Below are 25,473 nucleotides of genomic sequence, written 5' to 3'. Positions count from 1 at the left end.
TTCACGAACAGAGAAGCGGCGTTCAATTGTCCTTGTCCCAAACAAAACCAACTTACCATATGTCCACCATGAAAAGCCCTCCCTTCCAGGTTGCCAGCTTCTCTCGAATCCCTTACTTGCTTTAATCGGTTAATTTTACAAAAAACGACTACAGTTTATGAGGTATAACTTCAACTTTAAGTTTAGACGATATTTGGTTTTAATCTGAGCACGTTGCAGCGACGTGGGAGGAATTGAAACTGTTATCGATCTGCAGAAATGAGTCTCAATCTGGCAACTCTGTGGTTCTAAATAGGAGCACCAGTCCAAGTCTCGGATTTCAGATGCTTCATCTCGCAGTTTTGGGTTCATACTGATAGGAGCGGTTCTTGTCTCTGCAGTGGATTTAAGAGCAAGTGTAATACTATGACAAAGCACTCAGTCAGTGCGTGTCCTTTCTTTTAGCCTTGACTGGGGGGGTTGGGAGGGCAAAGCAAATCATTTAACCCCAGCCACCATCCTCTGACAAACCACAGCTCTTTCTCTTCAAAATCGAAATCTCTCAGCGCATTCAACCCAAATGATAGCTATGTGACGATCCGATTCCTGCAGGTTCCTGAGATCAGTCTATAGGAGTCGAGTCTCGTGTGTTTTTATCGCTCAGTCCTTCAGCGCGCGGCGCGCGGCTTTGGCAACATGGAGAGTGTGGAGAAGGAGTGCGGTGCGCTGGGTGGATTATTCCAAGCGATCGTCAACGACATGAAGGTAAAACAACGCTCAGATTAGATATAACGCACTGAAAAACACTGCTCGTGTTTTTATTGCCTTTGTCTTGTTTGGGCTCCAGCTGCCTGGACCATTGATGCTGAGATTAATGATAACAGGGGCGCAGCGTCCAAGCAGGCGCTTTGTTATGAACCTCTGGGTTCATCAAACCCCTGTACAAACATGGAACTAAATTATGTTTTTTTTAAAAAACCATATGATTGATCGGAAGCATGTCCAGGTGACTACCATCCACTGCCTGTGTGTATGTGTGTAGGTAGATGGTTATTGCCTGATATGATACCATGTGGGTGCTATAATTACTGATGGCAGCGTTTATGCAATGACGGTTCAATATATGGTCAATGGTTTGATGGTTTGACCATTACTGAGTCAAACACACACACACACACACACACACACAAACACACACACACACACTCACACACACACACACACACACACACACACACACACACACACACACACACACACACACACACACACACAGAGAGTCTCAGCCTTTCCATCCAAATAAGAAAAGCCAAAAAATACCTCTGATGAAAAAAATATCTATAGACTCATTTGTTACAACCTAATAACACACAAATTGTGTTAAGATTAGTCTTTTAAACCAGAGCTCTTGCGTCTAAAGGGCCTGGCATCATTTGTTAATAAACATGGTAAAAACATTGCCTACATTGACAGAAAGAGACGATTTAACTGACAAACTGGCAAAAACCTTTGTCTGCGGCCTGTTAGCAAACACACAAGGATCTTGATTTCTAACCTTGAAGTGCTTCAGACAACTCTTTCATAAATAAAATTGAGTATGTTACCTTTTTTTAAAAAAAATATTATATGTTGCACTAATGTCTCATTAGACAAAAGTTTGTTTTCCCACTTGAAAACAAAAAAGGGTTGAATCGAAGAGAGCCAATCAGATAGTAGATCATGAAGTTTGTGGCCAGAAATGTGCACAAAAAAATATATACAGTATGAGATACTTATTATTCTGTGGGCGGAGTGTCTGAGCCGGAAGTTAGTTAGACAGTAGTATGACTAGTTTAACCTGCTCTATAGGGAGTTATTTGATTAGGTGTTAGAGGTTAGAAGGGCTCGTATTAATTTACTGCATTGTCAGGAAGGAGGAAAATATTTCTCCAGGTAGTGATTAATTTATCGGTATCATACAAATATTTCCTGTTCTTTCCTATAAACAAAATGTGAACAGTATTATTTAAATGTTTGCGCAACAATGTGATAAGAAAAATATTAACAGGGTATGTAGGCTTGAGGCTACTGAGGGCTTATAATAACTGCTCTCAAAAATGCAGACAGCTGCATATCCGCCTTACTCTCCTCCTACTCTCATATTACATACTTGATGTGTTATATTTAGTCATTCCTCCCACATGCTTGACTTTCCTGGATTCTTTCTGAAGTCTTGAATTGCTGTCCTATGGAGAGTTCACTGTAAAAGTCTTGAAATACTTGGATCTTTAAGAGCTTGGATCTCATGCCCTATGGTAGTTTTGGGTAATCTGCCAAGTCATTGCTTTGTTGGAACAGAACACAGTATCTGTGTGAAGCATTTGATACATGACAACTTTGTTCTCACACTGCTTTTGCACTGTCAGGAGTCACTGTTATTGCCACTTTAAATGCCATCATATAGTGAACTTCCTGGGCCTGAAGCCAGCACAGATGACCACACAATATAAAACGGCCTGGCTTTGGCAGAGGCTCAGGATTGGTAATGTGATGTTTTGATGTGTGGCACATTAACATCCTGAGAGAGACTGAAGGGAGTGAGCGGCGTTGTTAGAGATGCCAAAAATATTGAAGGCCTTCTCCTTTTTTGATCGTAAGAAATGTCCAGTAAGTCATAGTTATGACACTATCCTATTTGTGTTTAGGGCAGGGATGTTCTATTTTCACTTGCAATTTTCCGAATGGGACTCAATGGAGAGTTTATTATTTTATTGCATTTGTCAGTATGCAACATATGAAAGAAATTGGAGGTTACTGAAAGATCTGCAGACAGGCTGGACCTTGACCTTCACGTGTAAAAAAAAATGTAATCGATTTAAAGAATTTCCTTTGGGATTAATCAAGTTCTATCTTATCTTATCTTATCTTATCTTATCTTATCTTATCTTATCTTATCTTATCTTATCTTATCTTACCCTATCTCATTCATTGAAACAGATTGCTTTAGAATAGAATACATGTTTTGCAATTATACTGTAATGATTTTAACCATGGTATAGTAGTATTACTGTTGCATACTTTACATTACATGAAAACTATTTTATATTTGCATTTTAATGTTGAGGAATGTCCAAAATATGTTAGTTCTCTACTTTTTTTTACCTTATTAAGACAAATAAGCACAGGTTGTTTGACTTCCCCATGGCAGAAAACTTAAAGTAATATCTTTACCTCTGACGGTTACAGCTCACTGACACTGACTCCAAAAAAATCTTAAAGAAAACATCTAACAAAGTTCCATCATATCAATAAAGAGATATTTTTCTTTAAAATGAAATACCAAGTTTTAATGAGTTTATTACGAGACTGTTTGCCATACAAAACCCTATATACTGTTCCTATATAAACAATAAATAGTATTAGATATTATTAATAAATATTACTCAAATGGATTTAGTATAAGAAATTCCACATAAGTAGTAAAAATATTTGTAAAAACAGAATGTTAAAAAACAGGGTGAATACTTTGTTGTTTTTGTAATCTTGTGATATGCTTCAGATCATGTATTATTGGGATTATTATCCAAATGCTTCAGCAAAATAAATGAACAGGAATGTTGTATAGATTTCCTTCTAAAACAGTCTTTGATTTTGGGGGACTGTGGACAATACTAAAACTGCAACATCCTCTCTTCTTGATCTGCTTCAGTCTGCACGGTTATTAGCTCCACACGACAGGAAAGCTAATTAGCCACCTGTGGCTGTGACTATGGACCTGTCCATAGATTTCAGCAGGAAATGTGTTCAGCATGGCTGTAAAATGACATGTTAAACTAATGTCTAATTCAAGACCTTCTCAGGACCAAACATACTGGGATTGCATAAGCAAACATCTGACGAAATACAATGGTTTTTGCTTAATTTTTAATTATTTAATTTTGTTTTTTTCTAAATATTTTTGGTTTACAACTAAATACCAATCCATGCTAATCCAAAGAAAATATGAATTAGCTGTGATCCCTCTTCCAAACCCTTTTCCAAGTTTGGATTAGGTTAATAAAACAGTTCAAATGTGTCAGTTAATCAGCTGTTTGCTTAGACAATGCTTGAAGCTGAATTGCTAAGTCTGTATGACATTTATTTAACAAAAAAGTAATTTTCCACTATTTATTCATCTTATTTCAATGGTAACCTTATTAAATAAATGATGTGTGTGAAGGTTTATCTATTTAACGCAACCAGTTTGTTCTGGATCCTGAAATAATACCAGAACAATACAAGAAAGTCACTTTTGTATATAATTCAACCAGGAAAAGGGTGTGTTCAGATAGTTTCCTTTCAGTCGCCTCTAGGACAGAGATCATATGAAACGTATAGAAGATGTGGCCTATTGTTCATGGCTATTAGAGTCGATTACTTCTCTACACAAGTTACACCATTTACAGTCATGTGGCAATACAGTCATGCTCAATAAACCTATATTTAATAAAGACATTTATTTTTGGGAATGATTTTAGTATCTGTTTTAGGCTTGGACATTGCGTTCAGAAGGCTTTAATAGATAACTGCTTGTTTTACCATTTTCTTGCTTTCTGTCTGAAGAGCATCTGCTAAAGAAAGCAGATCTGTTTTTCATTGGAGTCGTAAAATTGTTGTACATTGCCCACAGGCCGGGGTTTTGAGAAAAATAACTGTAAACAGACGATGCATTTTCTCAGAAAGACTCTTCAGAGTCATTTTGCTGAGCTTCAATCTATTAAACAGATATTAGTGTGTAATATGTTTGAATGAAGTCTGTTTATGTTTGGCTAAGTTTTTCATCAGAGGTATTTTTTGTTTTTTCTTATTTGGATGGAAAGGCTGAGACTCTCTCTCTCTGTGTGTGTGTATGTGTGTGTGAGTGAGTGAGTGAGTGAGTGAGTGCATGCGTGTGTTTGTATACCTGTTTGGATAACAAAAATACAGCTCTGATTTGATTTGATCAAAGATTTAATGTCACTGTCAATTCTTTAACATGACATTGCTACTCTTTTACTAGAACTCATACCCAGTGTGGGAGGACTTCAGTGCAAAGGCCACAAAACTCCACTCGCAACTCAGGTGTGTCCTGAATGATGTACATCACACAATTGTCTATGATTTCAGAATAAAAATTATATCCTGATACAATTAAAAAACAAGGACTTAAAAATATAAAAGAAGAAATTAGTATGCAGATATTTTATACTATCTAGCATTATCTGTCATATAATGCTTTCTCCTGCTTTCTCTAGACGTTATTAAGACAAAGACACTGCTTGTTTGACTTTTGTGGGTGAAAAACTTGAAGGACCATCTTTAATGATTGTTGGAAAGTTTTGACACTGGAGACTCCTTATATAAATATTAAATAAATGTCTCCAAACACAAATACTTCATAGCGATGGTTAGATATTGATATTTTTTATTAGGTTACTATGTTTGTTGTTATACTATTAATTTGAACATAGATTTTTCAGTAAATTACTATAGGAACTATAATATATTACAATGTGCATATTATGTGCATACAATGTGATTTGCTTTACAGCTGGCACTACTGTAAGAGCTGCTAAAAAAATAATAATAATCTTCTGACTAATCAGAGTTCAACAGTGCTGTGTGATTAATAAAATATATGATGAATATATTATGAGGAATATGATATAATCTACTGTAAATATACAAATTGAGATGTTAGGATGCAAATCTGGGCTTGTCTTAATAAACTGATAATATAACACTAATGGTTCTCCGTGCTGTGTTCACTTCTCTGTGCACTATACAGGACCAGTGTACTGGCAATGGCTGCTTTCCTAGATGCCTTTCAGAAGGTGGCAGACATGGCAACAAACACAAGAGGTAACATTTCTTAAAAAACTGAAACAAAGAAAGATTTATGGTGCTATGTATATGAATGAAGCTATTTCTGAGTTACTGTTGCTCTGAAGCTTTGAACAGGTTTATAGTTTCCACATACTATTATCAAGAATAGTACATTATACATTATACAGAGTTTAATGTTTAAAATGCTCTTGGAATACATTGAGCATATAAAAGTATGTTCAAAGGTTTTGCTTGTTTTATGTTTGCTTTGTAGGACAATCAAAATGGCTTCTGGCCATTTGCAGTGTAATTAACAGGCCAGTTATTCTGTTTGATTGCAATGAATCACCTAGAATTAAACTTTCCACTACGCCGATGGGGTGTTTTAGACTCCACAAGGTCAAATAAATTTGTTCTTTATTGGCACAGTTTCAAGATGTGGGTCAGACACAGCTGTGGCCATGGAAACAGTTTAGCCTTTGCAGCATCAATCGACCTTAGCATCTGCTTACCAGAGCCTATTAGCTTATTTAACATCCTGCATAAGGGATCATAATTGTTGAACTCCAGAAATTGTGTAGTGACAGCATGAGGCAGCTGTATTTATCATGCATTCAGAGGCAGTTGCTAGGCAGTTGCTCTTGTATGGTTACAAGAGCTTTCATGACTATAACCTGAATGCAGTGGCCAGAATAAACTCAAGGTATTCAAATGATACCAGTCAAAGCACAGACATCGTTTAAGAGCAGATTATATAAGTACATGAATATGAGTTTGCAAACTTATGGTCTGCAGTTGAAGAGGTTTAATCACTGATGTACAGTGCCTTGTATAAGTATTCACCCTGTCTTTAAATGTTCCACACTGTGTAATGTTACAACCTGGAACTGAAATAGACTTAATTGGAATTAATCGGCTTCTGGGTTGCTGCTCTGTCTAATGCCTTCCTGGTCACTAAATTTAGTTGGACATCCTCCTCTAGGCAGGGTTGTTGTGTAATAATGGATTTAGTGCAACTTTGCAGAATGTATGCCTTTTTTATAACCATGCTGTGATACTGTGACACTGTGGTTGATATTTTCTTACATTTTGTCCGAGACCGGTTTTGATAGCATCTTGGTTTTGATGTAGCTGTTTGTGTAGGTATGTTCTCTAACAAACTGCCTTTCTAAGAACAGGTCTTACTTTAATTACACTATTTCTGACTCCATTAAACACTTTTGTCACTTCTGTTGGCAACTTGATATACTGGGACTAATTTATGGGATTTACTGCGATGGGGGTGAATACTTATGCAATCCCATCTTTTACACTTGTGATTTAAAATAGTAATATTGCGGGCTATTGTGTTTGGATTTATGACATAAATTAAGTCCAGGTTCAGCCTAGAACACTTGTGTAGTGGATGAAGACTGTAATTTTTTCAGCAGTATAGTGGAAAGGCTTCTTCTATTGGAATGCAGAATTTGCACGTATGTTCTAATTTTGGTCCTAAATCCACTGGAGATAATCTTGTTTTCAGATCTGCTTGTTTTCATACTCAAATGCTCTCTCTAATCATTCTGTCATCATTAAAATTAAAAATGACAGTCAACACCAAGGGCTGCATTTTAACTCTCCTTTTATCACACTAGACTTGTGCTTCAAAGGCGCATACGCTGTTACATGATCAGAACCTGCCCTCCAGCCCACTCTTGCTCTCTATGTAATGATTACAATGTCAGTGAACTAGTTTAATTTTCCTTGTCCTCTGGGAATGTGGCAGTCCACACTGGCCTCTAAACCTAGAAATTATTTCTTAGTCACCTCAGTGCACTTGGTCGATGGATGGATGGCATTGAAGTTGTTTTTTTCTTAAACAATCTATTTATTACAAAATGTGCAGAATTAGATATTTTATTCCAAGATGTATAAAAATATCAATTTATTATTTTTTATTTTTTATTATTATTTTTTATATGCAGCATAAAATCACAGAAAATGTTGGCCTATTTCTTTTGCCCTCTAATAAAAATCAAGCTGATAATCCCTGCCATTAAGTGTTAGCAATTCATCCTTTTCTGAACCGGGGCAGGCTGGGAGGCAGGCAAAGCTCGTTCTTTTACTAAAACGCTAGCATCAAGCCTCAGGTTTGCATTCCATAGCTCTCTACTGACACACAATGAACATTGCAATTAGTCACCACTGCTGATGGCATAAAGTAATTTCTTGTTGCTTCTTTGCAAATTGAATAGATTTATAAGTTTGTGTATTCTGGTAGAAAACAAAATCTATTTATCAGACTGTCTATTTTTTTTGTCAGTCCGCCTGTCTTTCTCACTCTGACACAATCAGTAACAATAGCAAGAGCAACAATAATAACATTAAAATAAAAACGCTGTCTGCAGTAAACAACAAAAAGGATAATAGTAATAACAGAAGAGAATGCGGGGTGTGATTTTGAGAGGGAGGGTGTTGGGAATGGGGACGTGTCACTCATTATGTCTCAGGAGGGACATGTGGTCATGTACTTTGAGGAGAGTGTTGCTGTGTGCCCTTTCCAAAGGAAGATCTCTAATCTTTCTACTGGGGTCATGTCTCTGAGGTTTGGGATCAGAGTTTGGAATTTGGGGGTTAAAAGAAGTGCACTTCTGTCTCGACCTTACTCGTCATGCAGCGAGCAGACAACCTCTTCTCTCTGGGCAGCCAGATGTTTCTCAGTTTCTGGGCACTGTGCCTATGCCTGGTCAGGATCTGTCTCCAATTTGTATCCCTGATTTTTTTAATTGAGTATTTGAATGTCTGAAAAGATAATCATACAATTTGTGCTCTCTGTGTAAGGCCTGATAATACTAGAGTTTACTCTGACTTGCAGTTTTACATTGCTAGTGTTCCAGATATTGAGTTTGACTTCGATGAGCTGATTGGTATTGATGTTGGGTTTTAAAGCAGTGCTGAGCTGGCCTCTGAGTTGTGTTAGTGTTTGTTATATTGAGTGAATCTCTGGATAATGAAACTCTTTTCAAGGTTCAGCTGTTGACCTCATAATCAAAAGTATTTACTAGTGTAGAACATTCAGAAAACCAAAACAGGCCCTTTGGTCTTTAAAGATTTGAAGTCTATGTGAGAGGTTCAAATGCTATACATAATAATTAGTACTTAGTAACTGTCTAGAACAATACATGCCCATGTAATTTGAGACACAGTGATAGATTGTTTGTCATTTGGTGGAAGGCTGCTCCCACTATTTACATTCATATTGTATCATGTAGATATGACACATTAATCTCTGAGGATGCGCCAAGTGAGCACAGGATACATGTGACAGCCATCTAAAACTAAGTTAAACCTAGATTTTGTTGACAGTTAAAATCGGCCTAAAGCTTCTCATGCTGGTTGTGCTGTATGCACTGGTTGTGCTGTATGCACTGGTTGTGCTGTATGCACTGGTTGTGCTGTATGCACTGGTTGTGCTGTATGTGATGCTTTTGATTTTCTAAATGTATCCGAATTCTCTCAGAATGCAGGTTCTGTCTAGTTCCATCTAGTGTAGCTGAGATGACTAAGTGGATCTTAGCCCCCAGCTCCATACAGTGCAATAGGATGGATTATGCTATGAAATAATTTGTACCATGTTGGAACAGGTACGGTTATTTGTCAGTGTTGTGAAATTCCCATGAGCTTTGTTCTTTATTTGAAACTTCCTGACTTTGAACCAATGAGGCTGAGATAAGTGTATTGCCATGTGTCCTTTAGAGAGCAAAGGTGAACTGGTGTCTGGGTATCTAATGTTAGGGTTTCGTCATTTTTATTTATTTCTTTCTTTTTCAAAATCAAGATAAAGGGATCGATTAAAAGCATATCTGTTATTTGTCTGTTTTTCTGTCTGACTGTCAGCCCATCTAGTGAGGCTGATATTTATGGACATGGTGTGATGGTTGGTGTTTATGTATGAGTTTGAAAGCAGTGCATTAGAGCTTGAGCTATACAACGATTGATGTCTCTCTGACCGCCTCATGTTTGGGAGCCTAACCTCTAAGAATAGCTGCATTTGTTTACATTTGTGAGACAGGACAAATGTTCAAATGTTTCAGGGGGCTATTTACACAAAACTGCTTTGTACTGAATGCCTTTGTTCCTCCTGCTCTTTGAGTACACTCTCAAAATGTTGTGTGCTTTTATACCATGAGCCAGGTTCAGATTCTCATGTTTGTGGGTAAACATTGTATTGCGCCGCTCTCTGATCTTATTCATATATATATATATATATAACAATATATATAACAATATAAACATATATATATACACACACATACATAACGTATATAACGTATATAACATATTGTTATATATATATATATAAACGTATTGTTATTGTTTATTCTATGTGGTATGGGATTTGGGAGAAAGTCTCAGACCTCTCTGCATGATGATAATTTTAATGATGGCTCTGGGGGGTGTTAGTATCTTTTAAGTTTGTGCTTATACATTGCTTGAGGTGTGGATGAAGGTGTAAGAGTTTTCGTGTCTTGGTGGGGATTAAATGTCTACACAAGGATGGGAATATCTGACGGTTCTGGTCTTTTGGGGGCATTTGTTTTTATTTGAATGTTGTCTTTCGCTAATTGAGATTTGAGATTGAGAGTTAGATTAAGGTTTTACTATAGAGTTATTAGGCTGTAATACTTTCATAATTGTATCAGTGCAATGTCCTCACAAGGATAGTAAGACACACGTGTGTATGAGTGTAAGGCGCTTCAGTGTACTTTTGCAGTAGTGATGCAGAAACGTGTAATCCTCTTCACCTTGCTCTAACACTCTGTCAGACTTTCTGCACATTTGTGTCACTGTGTATGTGTGTGTGCTGCTTATCTTCCCGGTGCTCTGGACTGGCAGATGGCACATATCTGTAGCAGCCATCTGGAGTGTAGAGCATGGGTGAGAATTGGCATAGAACATTAAGCATCACACTTATCATGCTTCAGTCACTTCTAGCACATCACAAAACATGTACAAGGAATAACCTGTTTAAAATGCACAGAGATGCATGTACCATTTAGACAATGTTAAGTTCGGCTAGCCCATACCCCGAGAAATGTAGTCCCAGGATCCTTCAGTAAACCCAGACTAACATTCCAAAATCTCGTAACGACACATTGTCGACATATGTTTTGCTGTTGGTGTCTCTGTAATCACTGACTATTTAATAGAAGTTAATAATTAATCTGCTTTATTATTAAAAACTTAATAATAAACTGAAATATTACGGGCTTTCTGTGTTTCTATTGATACAGAATGCAGTGATGAAATACTAATATAGTAATATTATTAATTATATTATTAATATTTAGAAATTAAAAAAGGCTTATATGTGTGTATATATATATATATATATATATATATATATATATATATATATATATATATATATATATATATATATATATATATACACACACACACATATATATATATATATATATATATATATATATATATATATATATATATATATATATATATATATATATATATATATATATCATTATGGATTTCCCTTCAATTGTCTTTCAACAGTCTTCTTTGCAAGTCCTTATAAATTTAGTGCTACTGTACAAAGGATAACATAGAACAAGCATATTAATTTTAACCCGTGATTTGCTTTACAGCCAACACATTTTCATGTTGTTAAAGACAATTCCAAAATTTTCTTCACCAAAATAATGAATTTATGAAATCAGATGTATTTATTGTTATATTAGGTTTAGGGATTGTTATTTCATGATTAATGATCACAGTATTTCTACAAATTCTTATAAACATAGTATATTGTTAAGACAAACATGAACATATCAGCAAAGATGCACAAACTGAACTGTTCTAATTGGGCTAAAGTGTAAACAAGACAGGGATCAAACCAAAGTAACATTACAACCAAGGATTCACAAAGTCTGTGTAAGAGCCTCAGTTATTTAAAACTTTGTGTAGTTTGAGGACAGATGTGTGGTGACTGTTAGTGGACTCCAGGTAGCGTTTTGGACAATTGTCTATGTGTTAAACCCTGAGTAACTACAGGTGCTAACATGACATACAGTACTGTATATATCTTGTTTACCTCAAGTGAATGGTGAAACAGAGGAAAATGACAGTATGGCATGTTTATCCAGACCATGGAAAAAGAAGGGAGGTTGAGAAAAGGAGAATAACTAAGAGTTAGGAAAAGGAAATAGACATGTTATAGGTTACTTCCTTTCACAGTGTGCTAATAGAACGGCTACACTTTCCCTAGAACATCAGCTGGAAGGAATAGAAGAGACAACAAATTTCCAGTGGTCTACTTGTAATATTACTGTCTGAAAAGCCCCTGTAATGTGTGTGTGTGTGTGTGTGTGTCTTTAGAGGTAACACAAAACACATCTGGAGAGTGACACGAGGTGTAAGGGATATTTTTAGCAGCACTGCTTGATCTCCTTAGTAGGAAATCTCAGAATAAACATTTTCTACACATACACACAGACCTTAAATTTCTTCCTTGCTTAAAGACAGTCCTGAGTAATTTAGAGCAGACGGCCCATATGATTCCAGTCTGCTCTGTTTTCTTTCCTTGCCCCCGTCCACTTATCCTGCTCACATTTGGTCTTGTTGTGTAGAGTAAATAGTGTCTGACATTTTAAGTCTCACTGTTTAGAATATTTTTGTGTATATATCCAGCAAAAACTTCACACACAACCTTATTTACACCATTGTAGATATATGAATATTAGAACTTGACAGTATCTGTGTAGAATCTGACAGGGTACGTCTGTCTGACCAGTCGGATATTTTAAACCCTGAAGGAAGGCATTAATCGGTTTGGAATTTAGCTTCTGATTCATTATGATGTCATTTTTTCTAGTTTTATATTAGCATATATCAGTTACATCCTGATTTATACATCACCCAAACCAACATGATTAAATCATTGCAATTTTTCATCACACTAATACTACGTTTTTGTACTAAGTATTCTAAAACAGCTTGTATTTTTTTTTGTCGTGTTTGGGTTTTAATCGCAGAGGAATAACTCCCCACCATGCTCCAATGGCAAAACTATACCTGCCAGCTGAGACCTTGCTTCTGGAGCACAGAGGTGGGGTCTCCCACAGGGATAAATCCAAGCTGGAGCACCGTTGTGCTACATGCCCTGTATAGCTGTATGTTCATAAGAGTATGATCAGTAACACTCTGACTGGATTGAAGTGCTCCTTCTAGGGTTTCCCAAAATGCAATTTGTTCACCATTATTGCAGTTTGGTCCTTTTTAATACCAATCCACAATTTTGCAAGTGAACCTTCTAATAGAAAATATTGTTTGGTGCTCTGAAGATGGGTGGATTATCAGCTGCATTTTGCCATTGGTGGGATCAATTGAAAATAATTATTTTGGTCAAATTACAGCAGGCCAGTGTTTTGGTATTAGCCAGGTATTTTGGGATCATGATGCTATTTCTGTTCAAGTAAGCAGTTCTTGTTTCTTAATGTAACTCATACTCCAGCTAATCTGTGACATAGCACTTTTCCCGTAGCTACTGGGCTAGGGTTACTACATCATTTCCTGAAATTTATACAGAGTATATACTTTATACTTTATAACTTACATACACAGGGTTTTATGGAGCTTGTGGCTGATTTTAGTCTTCATTACAAACACTAACAATGGAGAAGGTTCCTAGGTCTAATTTACCCTAAGTTTACACTAGTACACTAGCAAACAACAGACAATCACTCATTTTTATCATTGTGTGCACCACACAGCAATTGACAAGAAGTGAGCATGACAATACATCACAACAAGCGACATTTATTTTGAGGTTTCTGTTCGTATTGTTATTCTGAGGATCTATTCCTGGCCCCACCCATATACGTAGTACTATTGATGGTGTTACAAGAAAGGCAGAATGTACAGTTCAGATCATTTGGCAGAGAAAAAAACAACACAATTTACTTTTTACATTATTATTTTTATTTTTATTTTTTAACTAAATATTATTTTTACATAGAATTTAGTTAGAAAATAGATATTTAGTTAGATATTTATGTATATATAATATACCGTGATGGAAAGTGTAGTGCAAAATTTCTACTAGTGAATGTTCTCCTGTTCACATGTATGGTGTACAGAATGGAATTTCCTCGGGAGTGTGTACATATTGGCTGAGGTTTCATAATTGATCTATCATAATCATACCCTTGTGCTGCTCTTACTGGGCGGTGTGGATATGTAAATGTGTATATTTTGGACCTATCTGAAAGTGAGTGAGACTGACCCGAGACGTTTCATGAATAATTTTGTTGGACTTGCTTACACTGGCATGCTGTTACAGTGCCAGGCATTGATTCACTCCTCAGCAGGCTATGTAGAGAAACCATGGAGACTGCAGCCTTCCATGCGTAGTCTCAGAGTGGCTGGCAGTCTCGGCTGCACCTGCACACGTAGACATGTCTGTGATGGAGAGAATGAGCCAGGGAAACAGAGAACAAATTGGGGTACTTTGGAGACAGAAAGTTTTGGTAAAGAAGAAAACGATTCCAGCTTTTCTGTATTTCATGGAGGAGAGGTTCTGACAGGGTCGTCATCATTTCAGACACTTGTGAGCCATTTTTTTTTAAATGTGGGGTTTGATCCATTGCTAAAATGGAGTGTGTGTTTGTGTGTGTTTGTGTGTGTGCACGCTTTTGTCAGCAAAATGTCTCCCGCCTGGATTAGCTGAAATCACACCAGCTTGTAATTACATAAATTGGGTCAAGTTTGGATTAGAAACAGGTCAGCTTTGAAATGGTGCATTGTGAGTGAGGTTTGGGAAATGTCTTGGTTATTAGAGCTTCCTTTTACACTGTGAGTCCCTCCTACTTACAGACAGACATATAAAACAGATGTCCCAGAACCTCTTCTCCAAATTGCAGACACTTGAGCATTATAATGTGAAGTATGTGAAGTAGCGCCTGTCCTTTTTATTATAGATTTTCCATATGCTTTCATAGCTGACACAAGTGGCAGAACATGAGCTTTCACATGAGTCGTCCCTCAAGGAACCCCTTTGCCTCCCCACTGTTGCTCGACAAAATGCTTCCTTAAGCGTGGGCAGGTGCTGGATGGACATGGCAGAATGCTGAATGGAGCATCTCAGGTTCGGGAAAAGCTGTGGGAGTCGCACGCGTCCGGTTAGGGCAGAAGGCCAGGGGACTGTTGTATGCAGGAAGAAGCTGAGCTCTTTCAGGATGGAGCTGTCAGCCGTTCCCTCAAGGGAGGGGAAGGGAAAGAGAAGCTGGCAGGTGTGAGTGTATGAGTGAGTGAGTGTCTGTGTGTGTGCGTGCGTGTGTGTGTGTGTGTGTGTGTGTGCGTGTGTGTGTCAGTGTTTGAGTGAGTGAGTGAGTGTGTGGGGTTGTCCTTAGGGTCTGTTTATGTGATAAAGAGTTTGACAACCTCAAACACTTTCCAGTTGTGCCGTTTATAGTGTTTCTACTTAAACTATGTAGGAAATATAGTCAGAAGACACAAATTTGTAATTTAATTAATCAGTAATAAAAGTAAGTAAGTAAGTGATAAAAACTAAATGGTATCTGTCTAGTTCTGTACTGCTTATCCTATCAGGGTTGAGTGGAACCTGGAGCCTAGTTCAGCGCACTCCCTACAGAAGACACCCTGGACTGGGTGCCAGCTTAACACAGGGCACATTCACACACTACAGACATATTAGATATGCCAATTAGCTGATAACACATGCCTTTGGAATGGGGAGGAAACCGGAGTATCTCAAGGAAACCCAGGGAGCGCAGAGAGGACATGCAAACTCCATGTACACAGGGCGGAGGCCCGACTCCCCACTTCTGGAAGTGTGAGCCAAACATGCTAAGCAATAAGCCACTATACCCCCTCCATATTAGAGCTGGTACATTGGTGTGTCTGTACATTACCTGAGCAAATCTTTGTATTTCTATGTTTGTTCAGGACAATTGGTAGGTGTGGGTCATTTTTCCATATCCTGACCTGTTCAGCTGTCTGACCTTTTACATTTCCTTCCTCTTAATGTTACCTGTAGCACTGCACTCTCTGTCCCACCCAGTGACTCAGAGCACAAAATAGATTACAACACTGTGCTTTTTTATTTCTGACAGTATTAAATAACATAAACCAGACATTTCATCATTATTTAGAGTAGAGATTAGACAATTTAGACAATTTTTGTTCAGTTTGGATGATGATTCAGGCTGCAGAATCACTGATTTTAATTAGTTCTCCTGTTTTATATTGTATAAACCTCACCCACTATAGTTACTTAAAATCGAATAGTACGGTGAGTGAAATTTATATTAGCTGATGCATTTTCTTTAACATGCATTTGATGCAGCCTTATGCAGCCCAGAGTAAGTATTATTAATTATTATTGATTATTTTTCGATAAGAACATTCCCCAAATTGTATTATTTTCTTATGTATGTATTTATAAAGTTATTTCCTCGCTCTCTCTTTTTTACCTCTCTTAACGCCAAGTTAATACTTACAAAAAAAACACACAGGAAACCAAGAAAACAGGAATCACAAAGCCACTATTCTGAGAACCTATCTGACATTAGAAAGCACTGACACTGAAGTAAATAAATGTCTTCTCACAGAAATAAAATTGTCATATCAGCAATTAGATTATGTTGTGTTTACACCATAGAAAATCCCTATTAATGACCTGTATAGCATCTTTATAGCATGTATGTACTAGTATACATATCTACCAGTTACTTTAGGAAAATATTTTCAGGAAGTGAACTAAAATTTTGGATTGGTTTTGAAGATCTGTGTGTATGTTTTGTGCTTTGGGTGTATCCCATAATCAGAGTTAAACGTAGTACAAAAAAAGCTGTATTTTAGGTGCATGTGGTGTAATAAAGCCGAGCGTGCTTTTCACCTTGTGCTACTGCAGTAGACCAGATTAGCACCGGCCTCTCCCATTCTCTCCTACAATAATGATCTTTAGGAAACAAAGCGGACAGGAAAGGCAGACACAGTGAGGAAGAATAGAGGGATATCCCTTTACCAGACTCCCTCCTTTTTCCTTTAGAGCTGGCTGGAGCAAGGAAGAAGGCAGAATTTGAGGACCTGCCTGAAACTTTCATACATCACCTTATGAAAGCTATTAGACATTATAAAAAGTGTATAGTTACAGACTAATGACATAGGTTAAGCAAACATATGTATCTAAGCATGCAAGCATGATTCTACCAGATATATCGACCTTACCTTAAGATCATATTTCTGTTGTTTCATTCACAGGAAACCCTTAATAGTTTCTTAAATCGGCAGATGTTACTAATAATCCTTATCTTACATTGTTTTATTTGTATTGGATTCACATAGATGAGTGTGTTTTTTCAGCTTTGCATTATTTTCAAATGTGTGTTGTACTGACCTTGATATGAAAAGCTGTGTTGTAGTTCACATCACTCACATAGAACATGGGCTGATATTGAACTAACGATCTCTCTCTTTCAAGAGATACCATTTTCCTTTTCAGATTTGTTCACTATACCAATTTAAATTAAACATGAACATCTGATTTGACCTCAAATAACCTTTTGTTTGCTTAGTGACCTCTTCACTTTGAACCCTGCCTTACTTTCTAGCTAGTGCCTTGTTGTGGTTATGTGCTCCTGACTTCACTGTTTGATTCTTGTTTGCCTAATGGTCGGTTATGCCTGTTTTTCTAGGTGCTACCAGGGACATAGGTTCTGCTCTGACCCGAATGTGCATGCGCCACCGCAGCATTGAGGCCAAACTGCGACACTTCACCAAGTGAGTGATCGATGCAATCATGGTCCCATATTACATTTAGCTTTGCCTTCCCTTCAATTAAGAGTGAGAAAAAAGTAGCTGACCATGCCAGGCATTGATTTTCCACTGAGCAGATAACCTTACATTCTCATCGATCAATCCACTGCTTAAAGGGCCTGATGGGTTATTTTCTGCAGTGAGTGAATTTACACTCAGATTATAACTAAAGGCCTAATAAACACTGGAAATGCTTTTATTTCCACATTGCTTATGCAATCGCTTTTTTATTGATGCGTTGATATTCCACCACTCTCAGTGCTTTAATGGAGAAACTGGTCACACCACTCCAAGACAAGATAGAGGAGTGGAAAAAAACATCTGCTCTTCTCGATAAAGACCACGCCAAAGGTATGGCTGAATTTAGTCTTTTATAATTTGTACTTTGTAATGATGCTGGGTTTCTCATTATTTCTGTCTTTATTTCTGTTACAGAATACAAACGGTCTCGACAGGAGATCAAGAAGAAATCATCTGATACTTTGAAGCTACAGAAAAAAGCCAGGAAAGGTGTGTTACACTTTATTCATTTTTACCATCATAACAGTTTGTTTGACATTCTACAGCATCTTATATTACATTGTGCTAAGACTGACATGGGCATCATGTCACTCATATTACACTCATATAGGGCAGTAGCATCTCATTGGTAATGTTGAACTACTAATCGGATGGTTGCGAGTTCAAATCCCAACATCACAAATCTCCCACAATCTTGAATGAGCAAGACCCTAAATACTCATTTACAACTGCTTAGTTGTGTAAAAAAAACTGGATAAGTGTAAATTGCTCTAAATAAGGATATCTGCCAAATGCTGCTACTGCAAATATAAATCATGTTTAGCACTCAATAGTGATATAAGTGATAAAACACATATGCAGTAAAACAAATTATGTGGATCATCCACGATTCAAGTCCCTGAAAATGAATTACTATAGAAGCCACAGTAGTGCATTAGAGCAAGCGTATTAATATAAACCTGCGATTAGGATTACTGCATGCACTACTCTCAGAACTGCTGATGTAGAAAATTAACCCATATCCTCACATTCATACAACAGTGTGATAAACAGTGTAGCCCAGTAGCACCCTCTGGTGGAGACACAATGCAAAAGCATATTGTCTGTCAGCTTTAAGTGTTTACTTTCTATGCTGTTTGTTCTTCCTTGACATTCTCACAATTGGATTCTGTTGCATTCTTTCTCACTTCTGCAATCCTTTGTCTCTGATGCTCTTTATCTCACCTGCCTTTTTTCTCTATCTTCCTCGTGCTTTTGCTTGCTTGACCTGTGCACCATAAAAACTTTAGACCTCCCAGGTAAGTATTTAAACACAAGATATTACCTATTTCATTTAGCGTGTAGACCACGTTCGTTTAGCTTGATAGAATTTGTCTCGACTCCATTCTTATTTTTTTGCATGCTGTGCTGTCATTGAAGGATGCTAGTAGTGCATTTGTCTTTGCGTGTTTAAGACACACCATGCTTCTGTTTCTGAATGTATTCGATCGCTTTTACAATCTGGGTGTATAAAGATCCACCAACAGCCTCTCATTATTTCTTTAACTGTCCAGATTCTCATTTCAGTTAATGTTGACATGCCATATTTGATATTCATATCCATATTCCATATTCATATTGTTTAACATACTCTTCAGACATCTTATATCATGTTCTCATCATAAAAACTGCTTGCCTGTCATCATTGCAGTTTCATGGATCTCTCTATGCACAGTATCACTATTACTATTCCACGATCTATTTACTTTATTTTGTTAGGTCTCACCTGCTCTTTTGTTTCTTCTTTTCCTGTTTATCTCTCACAGGTCGAGGAGGGTTGCAGCCTCAGTTGGACAGTGCTATGCAGGATGTGAGCGACATGTACTTGCTGATGGAGGAGACGGAGAAGCAAGCTGTGCGCCGAGCTCTCCTTGAAGAGCGTGGTCGCTACTGCACTTTCATTAGCTTCCTGCAGCCTGTAGTGGTGAGTCTAGTGAACACTCTGTGGCGTAATCATGACTTGATGGCTCGATGGCTGGGGTGAATGTGAAGAATCTGAACTGATTGTGTGGGTTTTTGTTTTTCAGAATGGAGAGGTTTCTATGTTGGGTGAAGTAACTCACCTCCAGGCCATTATGGATGATCTTTCTGTGCTGATCACTGATCCACATAAACTGCCAGAGGCCAGTGAACAGGTACTTTTCTAATGAAGACTTACTATAGATCACATGCAACATACATCGGAAAACATACATGTACATACATAAAATAAGCTTACAGCTAACCATTAAGGCACAACCTCTTTTAGGTTCTTTAGTAGATACTTCCAGGACGTATTGTTTGTGTTTAGATGGATAGATGCTTTAACATTTTAAATACCAAACATGAACTGTATTGTCCATCGATGGCTGGGAAATCTTTGATCTGTTGTCTTTCCATGCATTGCACACATTTGTCAGATGGCAAGAAAAGGAGCATTACAGGCTGTGGTTGAAGCAAGGATTGTACATGTGACATTTTCCTTTACCAGGTTATCCTGGACTTGAAGGGTTCTGACTACAGCTGGTCCTACCAGACACCCCCATCCTCCCCCAGCAGTACTGGCTCCAGGAAGAGCAGCATGTGCAGGTGTTTACCACATCAGATGTTTTACACTGTTAATGTGATGTATACTCTGGCTGTACAGCAATGCTTGTTTTCTTCCAGATATAGTTGTTACTTCATCTATTAATGGAGCAGATTATTATTGTTAGAATACTCTTTGAAATGAACTAATGAAAATTAAGTCTTCGCCTCTTCACAACTACAGTAATCCCATTATTTTAGCTGAAACTAAATATGTCTCCTGAGTTTAAGCTATGAAATGGTAACAGGGGCCTGAAACAAAGAAAACAAGCAAGATTTACAGCATAGGAAAGTCTTTTTGGTTGATTTGGTGTAAATTTGATGGTTTTTAAATGTCATTTAAATAATTATTTAAAACCCAACACAAAAATGAGTCATTCTTATCCCTAATTTACTGAAAGCTTTGATTTTTAATCTCCCTTTTCTTTTAGTTTGGTGCATCTACCACCAGGTGGCGTTCATCGCCTGAGCAGCGTCTCCTCTCATGATTCTGGATTCATCTCCCATGATGCCAACATGCACTCCAAACCTCCATCTCCCATGCCATCAGACATTATAAGCCAGGTGATTCATCAATCCATGGGTGACGAGATGGGTAATCTGGCACAATACAAAAAAAACATAAACTAAAGCTATTGATATTTAAAACATATTTACATCAATAATCTGAAGGTAGAATCAGATGTTTCAAGGTAGAAGAAGGGTTTATAGAAATGATTTAACTCTATTAGTCTATTACATATATTCAACTTTATTATGCATTTTTGTCTATATGTCTACCTATAAAAATATGAGATCTTATAATAACTTTGAGAAAGAGATCTCAAAAAGAACAAGTACATTTTTAAGTGTTCTTTGTTTTTGCTTGCGTGATTTTTTTTTGTTTTCTAAGTATCTACAAAATCACTGGAGTCAGTCAAATCTCAAAACTCACCTGAAATGACTCCGAATTGTTTTAGACACAGTTCTGATTTGCATCCAATGCTACAGATTTAACCCTTTAAAGATTTAACCAATGCTTCCACTCAGCATTTAACCAGCATTTCACTCTTGTAAGATATGAGCCCACTCAAAACAGGGTCTGCTGGGAATTTTAGATATTGCTGCTCTAATGTGAAGAAGTTGAGCAGTAGGTATTAATGTGCCATTTCAGTGTTTCATGTTTTGTCTTGAGTTTGATAACTGTGTAGTAATCTAATAATGACTGCATACCTCTAGGAATGTGTTTCTATTTAACATAATGAAAGTAAAGCATCATTAACATATATTATCTTTTTTCTTAACAGAAGTCATCCAGCTCTGCATCCTCTGAAGCTTCAGAGACATGTCAGTCTGTAAGCGAGTGTGGCTCTCCCATAGCAGTGAGTATTACACCCTACACCTTAATCTGTAACTCAGGAACATTGCAAACTGCACATAATATGTATTACAATATGCTTCCTCACTCACACTTTTGCCATTTTTGCTTCTTTTGTGTTTTTCTCAAATATATACTTTGTTGGGTCTGATTTTGTGTTATGGCCTGGATGGGGTTCTTTGTTCAGCTCTATAATCTTTAGGGAGTTAAAAGTCCTTTATTTTCATACCTGGAAATGTATAAAAATTCAGAAAACAATTAGGAAAATGTAGGGATACTCTGGATTCCTTAGTAGGGATATTCTCTAAAATAAAATGAAAATAAAAAGTTATGAAAATAAAATGTGTTGCTTTTAGACATTTCCTGATTTTCTGCATTAACAGTTAACATTTCACTTTTTCCATCTTTCATGATTCAGTTTATGATTTTTAAAAAAAACACTGAAAACATAGAAAGTCCAAAAAAAAAAAAATTACTTCTATTACACTGCCTTATTAAGCATAGTGGAGTCTGTCCTCCATAAACATTCTGGCATTCTGACCAAATGTCATTCCGTCTCCACAGTTTGGCTCGTCCTTCACTACTTTCCACCTTGCTCACACTTACAATGGCTCCATCAGATCTCTTCCCTTTATACCCTATAATCATTCCCTTGGATCACACTCCCCCTCACCCACAACCAAAGTTCATCACTGGAAGGTTTGTTTTTATTTTGGCCAGTTGGTCATGTTTCATATTAATTTATGCATTCTGTGTTCTGTTTTGCTTTTCATTCTTTAATTCATTTAGTTTTATGTACACTTTTTCTTTTAATTTATCGCTTGCCACCTATATAACGCACACTTGATTTCCCTATTTAATATTTGCAATTATAAGTACATAACTACAAATGTTCTTCTATAGACAGGTAAGTGCGTATTTTGCTCTTATTTTGGTTGCGTTGATTTTACTTGCTCTTTTTTTTTCCAGCAACAGGACTGGTCTAAAATACCTCACTATGAGCAGCAGGGGGTGGCAATGCAACGCAGGAGTGAAGTTTTGGAGTCCCCTAATGGAGCGAGAGGGTCTCTGCACCCTGAGGATCCTTACAGGACTAGAGTGAATCCACCAAACATCAGTATCAAGGTGCACAGAAAATAACTAACTAGACAAGATTTTCTAACTCTGTATGAATCCTTTTGGAATGATATGTATCCTTGTCTCTCATCACCTTCTTTTTTCTCCTCTTCAAGCATGGGAAACCAATGATGTCAGCAGCTAGTGAGCTTGCCATGGTTCTGACACGTGGTCTGAGTATGGAGCAGCAGAAGAGCAGCTGTGACTCCCTGCAATATTCGAGCGGATACAGCACACAGAACACCACCCCGTCGTGCTCTGAGGATACCATCCCCTCACATGGTAACCCTACTTCTAACATACACACACATATACCCACATATTGTGCTACACACAATATTACAGGCATTTACCACACAGGTGCTAATGATAATGCGTCACATCAACTTTTCAATGGAAATGCAAGAAAAACCCACACAAGTTAATGCACGTTTATCATGTTTATCAAAAAAAAACACACAATTCTAAGCAGCCAAACAAGCAAAATGCAAAATCAACTGAAAAACATCTGAAAAGAAGCATTGTCATTACTATCTTGGTCTATGTTTGTGATTTGATTCTGAATTAATATGAGACGTTTCAGGAAGCATGTATAGAGATGGGAGAAGTAAAACTCCTCAGAGGATAGGAGGCATTTATAAACATGCAAACACAAGTGCGTTCATACAAGGTATCTAAGGAATAAAACAAGATAGGGAATGCTCTTAGAGGAAAGAAATAAAGAACAGCATGTGTCAGCGTTTTACACCGATTACAACACTTCTAATTTAATTTAATAATGAAAATGCTGTACAGCTGATAACAGATATTACTAGAATGATACTAAGAAATCAGAAAGTGCAAGACTATCCAATGGCAGAACACACCGACTTACAAAGACAATGGACAGAAAATCTGAAATGGATTTTTAATATTTTTTATTTTTCCTGACTGAAAGCTTTACCATCTCTACAATTAATGTCTTTCTTGGTTGAATAACACATTTGTAATGTTTATAATTTGAATTAGACTATCTGTTTTTTCCCCAAAATTTTTCATGTAATATTTTTATATTTTTTTAAACTTTACATTCTTTGGTAAAGAACTTTTAAACAGTTAAACAGAAATTCACACTGACAGTAGTTTAAAAAAATGACTGAAAATGAAAAACTGGAATATACTTACATTTAATTAGGTTTACCTCAAAATATGACATTTTGACACAAACAAAACATAATCAGTAAAAGAAAAACTGGCTACATTCATCACACATAATGACCCCTGATATCTTTTTACAGCTTCTGACTATGACAGCTACTCAATGAATGGAGATGTCGACTGCGATGCTCAGTCAGACTTTGACAAATCATCTACTGTCCCTCGGAACAGCAATCTGGCCCAGAATTACCGTCGCATGATCCAGACCAAGAGACCTGCAAGCACCGCAGGGCTTCCTGGAGGTGTGGGTGGTCATGGTGCACTTGGATCCAATGGCAAAGGAGGAGGTGGAGGAGCTGTCATATCTTCTGGTACAGCCACCATTCGTCGGACCCCATCCTCCAAAGCTGGCGTGAGACGCACCCCTTCTAACGTAGGTCCGATTCCCATCCGTCCTCCCATTGTCCCAGTGAAGACACCAACTGTGCCAGACTCACCTGGCTTCCCCAGTCCTCCCCCAGAGCACAATGGCAGTGAGGAAAGCTTGTACAATGAGGAATCTTTGGAGAACCTGGAGTTTAAAGCTTCACCAAAGCGAATGAGCCTGCCGAACCCAGTGGCTTGGGGCACAGGCACTGGGATTCGCAGTCATGTCCAACAGCCTGGAGCTATGCCTTTCAGCACAGAGGAGGACCAGCTTTTGGCTGCCAACCGCCACAGCCTGGTGGAGAAGATTGGTGAGCTGGTGGCTAGCGCTCATGCTCTTGGAGATGGCCAGTTCCCATTTCCTACAGATCCCCAGGCTATTGTAGGATGCCAGGAGTTCCCAGCACCCCTATCAGAAAGTGACGACGTTTTGAAGTCCATCCGTAGAGGAGTGCGTCTCAGGAAAACTGTCTCTAATGACAGGTCAGCACCCAGGATCATGCGATAGCTTCACAAAGAAATTGCTAAAAAGAATTGTGCAAATTAAACTACAAACAGCTGGGATCTAACAAAGGCAGGCCATTGTCATGTGCTGTATAAATGGACATAATTTTTGTCTGGACTATTGAAATTGGTAGGAATACTACCATATATTGGAAAGACTAAATATAATGAAATTACAGCTTAAGAGATGAGAATAAGTTTAAAGTACATATTAACATTCTAGTTATGTCTTGTATACTTTGAGTTTTGATTTGTAATTAATATGTTAATCATATGTTATTCAAGTGTAACTGATGTAAAGTGAGTTTGACTAATTTCCTTTCTCCTTAGGTAATGGCTTTGTAAAAAAAAATCCCAAAGTGTCTTCATGTTGATTAAAAAGCTGTTGTGTTGAACAGCACCAATGTAACTTAGTCACACTCAGAAGGGACCACATGAACAAAGTACTGTATATACTGTAAACTGCCAAATAAAACATCCCAAGTGTACCACATGTTATAGTAGAAATGTTGGTTTTTACTGTGGGTTTTAATGTGGCTAATTCTTATCTTGGTTCTAGGAGTCCACATAATGTGTGGTGGTATAGGAAACCAAACATATGTAGACATCTGGTCATCATAGTCATATGTGGGTCTTTTCCTAAAATGTTGCCACAATTTTAGAAGCAC

At 37.4% G+C, this 25,473-nt stretch overlaps 1 protein-coding gene across 2 annotated transcripts; it reads left to right on the top strand.

Moving 5' to 3' along the window:
* Positions 1–317: 317 nt before the first annotated feature.
* Positions 318–25,298, top strand: mtss1la (MTSS I-BAR domain containing 2a). Of its 2 annotated transcripts, XM_060878180.1 has the most exons (15): positions 318–744; positions 4,997–5,058; positions 5,765–5,838; positions 17,520–17,604; positions 17,900–17,991; positions 18,076–18,150; positions 19,467–19,624; positions 19,728–19,835; positions 20,171–20,268; positions 20,697–20,829; positions 21,552–21,626; positions 22,187–22,321; positions 22,592–22,747; positions 22,855–23,020; positions 24,016–25,298. In XM_060878180.1, exons 1-15 carry the CDS (start codon positions 676–678, stop codon positions 24,807–24,809), a joined length of 2,280 nt encoding a protein of 759 aa, XP_060734163.1. In that variant the 5' UTR covers positions 318–675; the 3' UTR covers positions 24,810–25,298. The 2 variants fall into 2 exon arrangements, with proteins under 2 accessions (XP_060734163.1, XP_060734164.1); XM_060878181.1 differs by lacking the exon at positions 22,187–22,321.
* The last annotated feature ends 175 nt before the right edge of the window (positions 25,299–25,473 follow it).

This window comes from Tachysurus vachellii, chromosome 9 (assembly GCF_030014155.1).
Source record: "Tachysurus vachellii isolate PV-2020 chromosome 9, HZAU_Pvac_v1, whole genome shotgun sequence".
NCBI lineage: Eukaryota > Metazoa > Chordata > Actinopteri > Siluriformes > Bagridae > Tachysurus > Tachysurus vachellii.
The sequence above is the reverse complement of the archived record's forward strand: the minus strand, read 5'-3'. Positions and strand labels throughout refer to the sequence as shown.